This window comes from Marmota marmota, unplaced genomic scaffold, assembly GCF_001458135.2.
Source record: "Marmota marmota marmota unplaced genomic scaffold, marMar, whole genome shotgun sequence".
NCBI lineage: Eukaryota > Metazoa > Chordata > Mammalia > Rodentia > Sciuridae > Marmota > Marmota marmota.
Genome location: NW_026000272.1, coordinates 13,494,724 through 13,506,501, shown reverse-complemented (window position 1 = coordinate 13,506,501; position 11,778 = coordinate 13,494,724). Strand labels below are relative to the sequence as shown.

General features: G+C 36.2%; 1 protein-coding gene across 5 annotated transcripts in view; it reads right to left on the bottom strand.

Moving 5' to 3' along the window:
• Window positions 1-11,778, bottom strand: part of Arhgef6 (Rac/Cdc42 guanine nucleotide exchange factor 6) — a 105,846-nt gene that overhangs the window by 36,747 nt on the left and 57,321 nt on the right. For all 5 annotated transcript variants that reach the window (XM_048797020.1, XM_048797021.1, XM_048797022.1 and 2 more), the window contains 3 exons: window positions 6,550-6,644; window positions 2,938-3,033; window positions 1,239-1,361 (listed from right to left, as the gene is read on the bottom strand). In XM_048797020.1, the coding sequence (XP_048652977.1) occupies window positions 1,239-1,361; window positions 2,938-3,033; window positions 6,550-6,644 (314 nt within the window). The remainder of the gene's footprint in view (window positions 1-1,238; window positions 1,362-2,937; window positions 3,034-6,549; window positions 6,645-11,778) is intronic.

The window sequence follows — 11,778 nt, the reverse complement described above, 5'->3', positions numbered from 1 at the left end:
AAAAAAAAAAAAAAAAAGCCCCTGAGTGTGGGTCTTGCTATTGTCCCACTTGGATTTCTAACATACGACATCAAAAGGCAAGCTGCACCTTTGAGCCTCTCATACAGTTTTCTGGTCCAGATGAATGTGTCAGCGAATGTGTCAGGGATGTGTAGTCTGAAGCTAAGGAAAGGTAGGAGAGTTGTGGCATTCATCCTGGTCGCTTCGAAAGACTTTTATTCTTCTTTATTTTTTTAATGTGGTGCTGGGGATTGAACCCAGGCCTTCTGCATGCGAGGCAAGCATTCTACCAACTGAGCTATATCCCCAGCCCAAGACCCTTATTCTATTTTTTTTCAAATATTTTTTAGTTGTAGATGGATACAATACCTTTATTTTATTTATTTTTATGTGGTGCTGAGAATTGAACCCAGTACCTCACATGTACCAGGCAAGTGCTCCACCACTGAACCACAACCCCAGCCCCCAAAACCCTTATTCTTTTTTTTAATATTTATTTTTTAGGTGTAGATGGACACAACACAATACCTTTATTTTTATGTGGTGCTGAGGATCGAACCCGGGCCCCACCCATGCTAGGCGAGCACTCTACTGCTGAGCCACAATCCCAGCCCCAAGACCCTTATTCTTAAAGGAGACACTATTTTATTGTTCTTCATGAACCTGAAACAATTTATATTTGTGTAAATTATCATTGGAACCCTTTGTTAAAGGTCGTGGCACACAGCTCGCACAAGTGTTGGTCTTCTTTCACCATTCCTTACCAATACCTGTTTCGAGAAGTGACTTCCTCTACCCACAAAATATTCAATAAACATTGAATAATAATATAATAATACTCCAATAAAACATTCATCGAGCGGGGAAGGCTAAGTTCATGCCACATTACCAAACTCTCCCAGATCCTTTTAATTACGCTTTTGGAATACTATGTGTTCACAATGTTTTATTTAATACCTGTATTTCCCTCAAGAATCTATGTTCCACAAGGGAAGGGTTCTTCTATTCTTTGTTCACTACTAAATTCCCATCAGATAGTACAAGGCCTTACACATAGTAGGTGCTCAATAAAGTATGTGTTGGATTAATGACCAACTCATGTAACAATGAAGTAATTCCTGGAATCAAGAACATGGATAACCAAGAGTTCAACTGAGGCCTTGGATTTCCAAATGAGGCAGTCCTAAGAAAGGATCTTATTACAAAACAACATAGTTGGGAAAATATTAGCAATTTACCTGTGCTGGGTAAGCACGTTTACAGCTGAAGGATGATTTGCACAATAAGCCAGATACATAGATTTAAAATGAGGCATGAGATTCAGCAGACAACCTCCTACTTTGTGTTGATTTTCTGGAAATCTGTAAGAGAAACAGGTGAAATGCAGAATGTAAAATAGGAAACAGAAGGTGAAAGATGGTTCCAGTTAAACTTGGCAGCATGTAAACCTTTTGACTGTTTTGCCATGGATAAAAATGAAACTGTATTAAAACCATTTTATCCATGAAATATAGGCTTTTTTGAGCACTGCTTTAAACTCTAACCACCAAATACAGCTATAACACATATGTCAGATGCTTACCTAGAATTAGTAGGTAGGGTTGTTTGTTTATTTCTAAGATGCTTATATTCAAATTTAGCTTTTTTTATTTTTTTATTTTTTTATTGGTTGTTCAAAACATTACAAAGCTCATGATATATCATCTTTCATACATTTGTCAAATTTAGCTTGACACATTAAAAATACTCTTGACTGGTTTATATGAAGTACAGACAAAACTAATCAAATCCAAAAGCTACACACCACAAAAGAATATGATATAGTCCTTTTGGCCTGGTGGTTGCTAGGCAGGGTGGCCTCAAGATTTTTTTAATTTTAAAAATTAAAAGTCATCCCTTTTGTTTGTAGAAAACTCAGAGGAGCACGAGAAAGAAAAACTTACTCAAAATCACACCCTTCAATTATATCTACTATAATAATTTTGGCATATTCCATGGACTTTTATTTCTACGTGTTTCTCCATAGAACAGCAAACAAAGATCATGAATCTAGTTTGCAAAACTGCCCTTCTCAGTAAACATCTTTCCATATCAAATATCTAGATCTCTACTGGCATTTGAAGTGGCTCCTCAGGTCTCTGTAGTTTAAGATCTTTCCATCTTTCTCCCTGGACAGCCCTCCGGGTCCCATAAAACCAAAGAAACAGGCAACTACCCCCATTTTCTTTATAGAGATGAAAGTTACCCATATCTCCAAGATACGCTATTTAGAAAATTAATCTTGCAACAGAAATACATTGCACAATGACTAGGACTGTTAACTTTGTAGTACAAAGTTGAATGCCTCAGCAACCAGCCATCAAATTATTTTGTAGTTCATATAAAGATATACTTTTCCTTCCCTCACTTTTATGTGTTTGAACACCTAATATAATAGACACAATTCTAGGAATGAGTAAAAGAGAAGAAAATGGTCTGGAGGTGTAGCTCAGTAGTAGAGAGCATGTTTAGCATGCACAAGACCCTGGGTTCAATTCCCATGAGAGAAAACAAACATGTGAAATAGAATAATCTGAATGCCATTTCCATGTAATTTGCAATGTACCAAAGAAAATATTTAATCAGAGTCAAAGGTGTCATCCATGGTCAATTAAAGAACTTATGTATCTCTTAAAGTGACCAGAAGTAGTAAATTGATATGATTTTAAATTAAAGTCAGAAATAATTTACCAAATGTACAGCCCTGATATACATCTAGTGCTTTGACACTGCAAACAACACCACCTAGTGCATCTTCTCTGTATTGTTATTTTGTTCTGGGACAATGTATCAAAACTAAAGCAAATGGATAAATATAAAGCATCCTTATGTAAGGCAACAGATAAGACAAGAACAACTCAATGTTGCTGGCCATCCTAACAAATATGCCACACTTACTTTGAACATTCTTCCAAGGCTTGACAGAGTGTTTGTTGAAATGTACATACTTCCTCGAAGTTTCCTAGTAAAGATGTAAACTCCACAGAACTCAGACTGAAAAAAAAAAATAATGCACGGAGTTTCAGTTAACAGAATTGAAGGATGCTGTTACATTATCTATAGTCTAGTTAGCAGAGGGATTGCTAATGTCTGGCAAATATGAAGGTAGCAATCCCTGTATTTTAACTGTTGCTTCTTAATTTACACCAACTCTTGGTCTTGGGCAACTTTTTAAGTTTCTTTCTTTGGTCTCCCTTTCCTATGTTAACAATTCTAAACAAAATGAGTGGTAATACGGTGGCATTTCGGTAGTTTATAAACACATGAGGAAAATCAATAACAAGTGTATAAAAACCTAAGTAATCTAAATAGATAAAATATACATCAGGGCTAGGAATAAGTGTAAAAACTTTTGTGTACCTTCTCCTGGGAAAACCAGAAAAGCAATTGAAAGACATATGCTCAAATAATGCACAGAAGAAAAAAAAACAGAAAAATCATCTTTCTCCTGAACTAAAATGCTCATAAATCAACTAAAAGAAATCTTTATGAAAGAAAGTAAGAGGAAGAGAATAGTACTGATGTTTATTTCTTCATTTTTGTAATGGAGTAGAATCAAATAAAAGCAAATTGAATAATTTTACCTAGGGCCTCTCTATGAAGAATGTTCTTGTCCAGTTTTCCCTTACTGTTTGGAAGCTTTTAACAAATAAGAACTCATTTTAACAACCTTATAATAACTGTATGGGGTAGGTACTACTGCTGTATCTATTTTACAGGTTAGACAACCCAGACCCAGAGAGGTTAAGCACACCAACCAAAGTCACAAAGCCAATGAATTGCAAAGACAGAAGTTGAAACAAAACATCCTATCTCCAGATTCCATGCTCCCAACCACTTCTAAAGAGAAAATTTTCCAAAGATTTACTCAACAGATTAGTGTTTGCCGCTTGTTCTTTCTCCTTAAGAATAAAATGATCCTTGGAAAGTATTTCCAAGAGAATATTTTTGCTAATAAAAAATGGGAAGACCCAGACAAACATCTCCAGTAACCCCTAGAGTGTAAAAGCTTCCAGTTCTTCTGCTATAATGCCCTCTTGAACAACAAGCTGGAAAACCCCAGTGATGGGTGATAAAAGCGAAACTGCTAGCGGCCAGCTTCTCTGCTTGCTGCTCTTTGTAGCAGCAAAGGCCCGAATCAGGAGCTTACTTAAGCCTGACAGGGGGCTTCTCTGGCACCTTCAGGATCAGACAATAAACACTCTAATTTTCTGAGATCACTCTGGGATCGACCAGATAGACAGAACTAATGGAAACTGACTACAACTACATACCAAATATATTTAGGAACAATGCAGGTCTGACTCAGGTCTCTCACCTCCCCTGCCCTGGCTCTTGGCCTATCTTTTCCTCTCACTGTGTCTTGATTGCTAATCAGTCTCTTCCTCATTTGAAATACTACCCCCTCCCCTCCCAGGTTTACCACTTAAATTCCTCTGTCCTCTGCTTGTCACCTCCAGAAAACAAAGAGCATATTTCACCTGGTGTCAAGAGACATGGTGGATCCAGTCGGGTCTCTTACTGTCTGCGTACAGACAAGGCAGGAAACCTCTCTGAGCTTCAGTCTCTCTTTTTAAGTCTGTGCAATGGAGATAGTAATTTTCTCCCAGGGCACTGGACCCTGAGGTGCCATCTAACTCTAAGAACTATGATTCATATCAAACTTCATAGTTCGAATAGCAATAACAGCCCAGAACAATGTTGCTGATCATGTTCAAACTCTTCCCACAAGAGAATACACAATCCTTTCATACTGAAGAAAGATTCCTATAATGCCATGAGAATAAGCCAGAAATTCAGCAAGACAAACCTGAACAAACATAATTTTTAAAAAGGAAGACAAATAGCGAAAAACTCATTTAAGTTGATAGTAGGCCACTGTCTAGCAAAAGTAAGCAAGTTCAAGGTCTAGGCAAGGAAACTTAGCAAGATCCTGCCTCAAAATAAAAAAAAAAAAACATAAAGGAGCAGCCCTGGGTTCAATCCCCAGTACAAAAATAAATAAATAAATAAAAGTCAGTTCCTATGGAGATTAAAGGGGAGACTTTTGTCCTTCATTCCTTGGATTGATTGCTAAATTTTCTATTTTATTTATGTATCACGATCTCTAGTGATATATAATCAATTAAAATAATACAAGTAAAGCAGTTAGCCCCTATATGTTAAATATGCTATGCCTACAAGCATAAAAAATTAAATGGACAAGAGTTTTCTTTTGTAAAAACTAAGTTTTCATTTCAGGCCTTTGACAATCACTTTAAATTTCTAACACCAAAATAAGGTTCAAACATTTTTGTTTTAAAGAACAAGGGCAGCAGAATAAAATAGACACTAGTATTGCTGTATGTATACACATGTCTGTATAACCAATGTGATTCTGCAATCTGTACACTCAGAAAAATGAGAAACTATACCCCATTTGACTCAAATGTATGATATGTCAAGATCATTGTATTGTCATGAGAAAGTAATAAAAAATAAAAAAATAAACATTTTGATATCTCATTATCATTCACATTTGCTCAGCGAAAGACTGTCTTGAATTGTTGTTATGAATATCTATAAAATGCTACATGCATTCCACTCTCACAGCATGGCAAAGAAGTTCTGTCCTGGCAAGGAAATACCAAATGTGCACGAGAATTTCCAGTTTATGTGCTTTCTCAATAAAAGCACCAGCAAGTCCTTAGTAATGGTAAATAAGACATGCCACTTTTAAAATGTACTAGATACATGGAAGATTTTTTTAAAAAGTTCATCTAATAGATGCAGAGAGTGAAATAATGGTTACCAGAACCTGGGAAGGGTGTGAGGAAGGAGGAAGGGAAGAGGATGTTTAACAGGTGCAACTAGATAAGAGGAATGACTTCTAATATTCTATAGCACCATAGGGTAACATGGTTGATACCAATTAATTGTATATTTAAAAATAATTAGTAGAGAGGCTTTTGAAGATTCCCAACACAAAGAAAACATATTTAGGGTGCTGGATACACCAATCTGCTGTATCTGATCATTACACATATGTATTAAAACTTCATACTGGGCTGGGGCTGTAGCTCAGTGGTAGAGCAGTTGCCTACCACATGTGAGGCACTGAGTTCAATCCTCAGCACCACATAAAAATAAAAAATAAAGATATTGTGTCCATCTATAACTAAAAATTTTTTTAAAAACTTTATACTGTATCACATAAATATGTGCAATTAGTATTTCTTGATTACGTTTTGAAAAAAACTTAAATAAGGAAAGACACAAAAATGTACAAAATAAAAAATTGTAACAGGAGAAATTCATATCTACTCCTTCCTTCCACAGAAAGCAAGCCAAGCTCTCGCAGAGCAACATCTTGCATAATTTCTGTTGCCCTGACCATGTTCTTGGCAACCTGTGATCTGTGGAAATTCTTCTAAAGGGCAAAATCAATTATTCAGTGACATAAGAGTAATGACTCCATATGCTGACATTATCTTTCTTTATTTAGCAAGGAGTTTCAAAGGAAAAACTTACTTGTTATTGGATTGCAAGGGTCTCAAGTAAGTAACAAGAAGAGACTGAAGTTCTTTAGCATATTCTCTTTCAGTGTCCAAGATGTTCTGTAACACCTATGGAAAAAAAAAGGTTAAGGTATTATAATTGTCAAGAGAGTCCAAGGTCTAATATAGCTTTAGATATTTTAACCAAATTACTAGCAAAATAAAGGCCTTATTTATTTAGGTTGGCACTATAAGTAAGGAGCACAGAATCTGAATGCACTTTATTTTGATCTAGCAAGGTATTCTAATAATTGACAACTGGTTACATTGCATAACTCATACAAACACAATTTTTCAGAGTCACCCATATCTGGAGGAGCTTTTCCATTTACAAGTTCAAAATACTTTCATGTGTGTTGAATAATTTGATTCTCAGGAAAGGGCTCAGTTAGTTAACAAAGGATTATTATCCCCATTTTATGGATGAGAAAATTGAGACCGACTACCTTAAGATGTAGAGATTCAATGCCAAGATAATTTAAGGATAACTGTATGTCAAGCATCACAAAATATTGGAAAGGGTATATAGTTCAGTGGCAGAGCACCTGCCTTGCATATGTGGTGCCCTGGAATCCATCCTCAGCACCCCCCCCACACACACACCTAAAAAAAGTCACCTTTTTTTTTTTTGGTACCAGAGTTTAAACCCAGGGACACTTAACCACTGAGCTACATCGACATCCCCAGCCCTATTTTGTATTCTATTTAGATTCAGGGTCTTACTGAGTTGCTTAGGGCCTAAATCGCTGGCTTTAAACTTGCAATCCTGCTGCCTCAGCCTCCCAAGCCACTGGAATTACTGACATGTGTCATGGCACCTGGCTTGAAAGTATTTTTTATTGAAAATATTTTTAGTAATATCATCTGTACTGAACATATATAAACTTTTTTTCTTTTCAGTAAATAATATAGTATGACAACTATTTACATAGCATTCACATTTTATTACGTATTATAAGTAGTTAGAAACTATTTAAAGTATACAGGAGGATGTACACTATTATATGCAAATACTATGTGTGCCCTTTTATATAAGGAACACAGCATTCACAGATTTTGTTATTGGGTAGGGGGTCGTGGAACCAATTACCCAAAGATACTAAAGAGTGGCTGTACTCACAAGGCAATGCATGATGGTCTGCTTTTAAAAGGTGGAATGGACCAAGCAAGTGGAGGCACAGGTAGCTAGCTGTGGACTATCTAGGAAACAACTGGACTGGAGGATGGTAATCCTGACTCTGCTACTGACTGACAGGTTACTTAAGTTTTAATGCTTAACTCACCTCATCTCAGATTGTGACATTTCAGCTACCTCAGGGACCATTGTGAACAAGTAGTGAGCTATTATACAGGCAAGTGCTGGGTGAGTGAGAAATAGTCTGATTAATTTAAGAGGTTTAAAGGGTGTTTTTCAACAGCAGCATTACTGACATTTCAGATCAGATGATCCCTGTGATATGAGCGGATGCACTGTGCATCATGGGATGTTTAGCAACATCCCTGGCCTCTACCCACTAGATGTAAGGTGTGTCCTACCTCATAGCCCAATTATAGCAACCAAACATGTGTCCAGATATTTCCAAGTATCATCTAAAGGGAAATACTGCTGCTGGTTAAGAATCACTAACTTAGAAGGTTACAGGCCACAGGGTAACTTTAAAAGCTAGGGGTTAAATTGTAACCCCCACTCCCAGCCACTTTTATCTACTTTCAGTTCCTTTATTCCTCAGAAACTATTCTCTAAAAATATAAATACAGGGTTCTGAAAGCATTGATATTCTCTGAAGTTAATCCAGTGATGGAAAAGAAACATTGACCCCTATAGATAATCCAAGCACAAACACAAATTTTCTAATGAGAAATTTTTGAATGAATTAAAATGATACACAGCATATAAAACCTTAGGGAATACAGTTAAAGTAGTTCTTATTGTAAACAACTATATTAAAAAGAATAAAGATGATTTCTGATTTCCAGTCCAGCATACAACGAACTTGGATGTTGTTACTTCATCTTACAAGAAGTAAATAGCTAAACAAAATGAAAAAATAGCAAACAGATTTTTTCTTAGATCTGTTAGAAAAGTGAGGCCATAAGAGCACTGCTACTCCAAAAAGTTGAGTGACAGCTGATAAGAAGAATTACAATTTATCAGAGGAAAGACCCACAATTAGAAGCCTCTACAGGAATCAGGACCAGGCAGGGAAACCTGAAGCATTAATTGACAAGATTGGTAGGGGCTCACTATGGATATACCTGAGAATTGAGAACTCCGGGGCGGGGTCAGTATTAAGGGAATACAGCCACACTTCTTTGAGTTTTATCTCCAGAAGCCCTACAAGTTGTCCCAGTGAAGAACAGAGGAAATATCCTCATGCTTTATACAGGAGGAGGGGGAAAGTAGCCATGTTGAATAACACCAGAACAGTCTGTTCTTAAAATGTCCTGCCCTCAGGAGAAACTACCAGCACACAAGTTATTAGAATTTCATGAGAGCTAAACCGACATGGAGAAGAGAAATGCTCAACACCAACCATCTTCTACCCTTCAGTGTGGAGGAAGGGAAAACACCCAACTCCATTCCCCTCTAGCCATCCTGTCCCACCTGAGTGGGAACTGAGAAGCAAATATATGTAATAGGAATACCAGAAATAAAGGAAAGCAAGCAACATCTCTAGCAATTAGAGAAGTGCAAATCAAAACTACTCTAAGATTTCATCTCACTCCAGTCAGAATAGTCGTTTTCAAGAATATAAACAACAATAATTGCTGGTGAGGATGTGGGAGGAAAGGCACACTCATACATTGCTGGTGGAATTGCAAAATGATACAACCACTTTAGAAAGCGGTATGCAGATTCCTTAGAAAACTTGGAATGGAACCACCATTTGACCCAGCTATCCCACTCACACCTGTAATCCCAGCATACTACAGTGATATAGCCGCAACAATGTTCATAGCAGCTCAATTCACAATAGCTAAACTGTGGAAACAGCCTAGATGTCCTTCAATAGATGAATGGATAAAGAAACTGTGGTATATATACTCAATGGAATATTACTCAGCATTAAAAGAGAATAAAATTATGGCATTTGCAGGTACGTGGATGGAGTTGAGGAATATCATGCTTAGCAACGTAAGCCAATCCCCCAAAACCAAAGGCCAGATGTTCTCTCTAATAAGTGGATGCTGATCCATAATGGGGAGAGCAAGGAAAGAATGGAGGAACTTTGGATTGAGCAGAGGTGAGGGTGGGGAGGGGAAGGGATGTGTAGGAGGGAAGGTGGTGGAATAAGATGGACAATATTACCCCATGTATGGGTATGATTACACGAATGGTGTGACTACATCATGTACAACTGGAGAAATGAAAAGCTGTGCTTCATTTGTGTAAAAAATAAAATAAAATAAATTTAATTGAAAAAAAGAAATGAATAGAAGGCATATTAAAAACAATAATGGCTGAGAATTTCACCAAAATTCATGTCAGACACCAAACACAGATCCAGGAATCTGAGGGAACAACAAGGAGAATAAATGCAAAATAATCTAGGCATATAATATTCAGACACCAGAAAATTAAAAAAAAAGACAAATAAAATAAAATCTTGGAAGAAGATAGAAGAACCAAAAAGCTTATCTATTCAGGAGATCAGGTAAAAGTTACATTTGACTTCTCAGAAAACATGCAAGCAAGAAAAGAGTGCAGTAAACTATTTAAAATGTTGAGGAAAAAAACACCAATCTTAAATTCTGTACCTTGTGAAACTGTTATTCAAAAGTGAAGGAAAACTAAGACTTCCTTAGACAAACAAAAACTGTCAACAGTAAGCCTGATTTCCAATAAATGTTAAAAAAAAAAGTTCCTCAGAGAAAAGGAAAATGATATAAATCAGAAACTTGAAGGTACATAAACAAGAAAAGAATAGAAAAGGAATAAGTGAAGACAAAATAAAAATTTTCATTTTTTTCTCATTCTTAACTTACCTAAGAGAAAATAAACTATTCAAAATAGCAATGATGTATTTGATTATTTGTGTATATGTATACACTTAGGTATGCTTATATATAAGTGAAATGAATAACATTAATGATGAAATAAAGAAGTGATTAGGACAAACTTGTTATTATAAGGCATTTGTAATAAATGTGGATATAGTGCATATCTTGTATGGTATTATTTGAAAATAAACTGGGATTCGATGTTAATGTATATTTTAAACTCCAGGGCAATCACTAAAAAACAGTTTTAAACATTATTATTATTATGCTGAGAAAATGGAATCCTATAAAATGCTAAATTAAAACAATAAAAAAAACAGAAAAATGTAGAAGATATAAACAGAACAAGAACAAGGGCAAGAAGCTAGACATGGTGGCTCACACCTGTAATCTCAGTGGCTCAGGAGGCTGAGACAGGAGGATCTCAAGTTCAAAGCTGGCCTCAGCAACTTAGTGAGGCCCTAAGCAACTTAGTGAAACTGTTTCAAAAAAAAATTTTAAAGGCTGGGGATGTGGGCTGGGGTTATGGTTCAGTGGTAGAGTGTTCACCTTGCATGTGCAAGGTCCTGGGTTTGATCCTCAGCACCACATAAAAATAAATAAATAAAACAAAGGTATTGTGTCCACCCACAAATAAAAAATAAATAAATATTTTTTTTAAAAAAAAAGGTCAGGGATGTGACTCAGTGGTTAAATGCCTCTAGTACAATCCCTAGTACAAAAAAACAAAACAAAAAAAAACAAGGGCAACAAATAGAAAACAGCAACAAATATGATAGGTATTCAACCATATTAATGCCTATTTTAAGTGCCAATTGGTTAAATATTCTAGTTAAGAGACAGATATTTTCAGAAGGGATAAAAAACCAAGGCCCAAACATGCTATTTACAAGAAATACAATTGAAACATAAAACATATAAATGAAAAGGAATAGAGAAAGAGATATCATGTTAACACTAATGAAAAGAAAGTTAGATGCTGGGCATGGTGGCACACAGCTGTAATCTCAGCAACTTAGGAGGCTGAGGCAGGAGGGTTACAAGTTCAAAGCCAGCCTCAGCAACTTATCGAGGCCCTAAGCAACTCAGTGAGACCCTGTCTGAAAACAAAGAACAAAAATGGCGAGGGATGTGGCTTAGTAGTTTAGCACCTCTATGTTCAAATCCCTGGTACCAAAAAAAAAAAAAAAAAAAAAAAAAA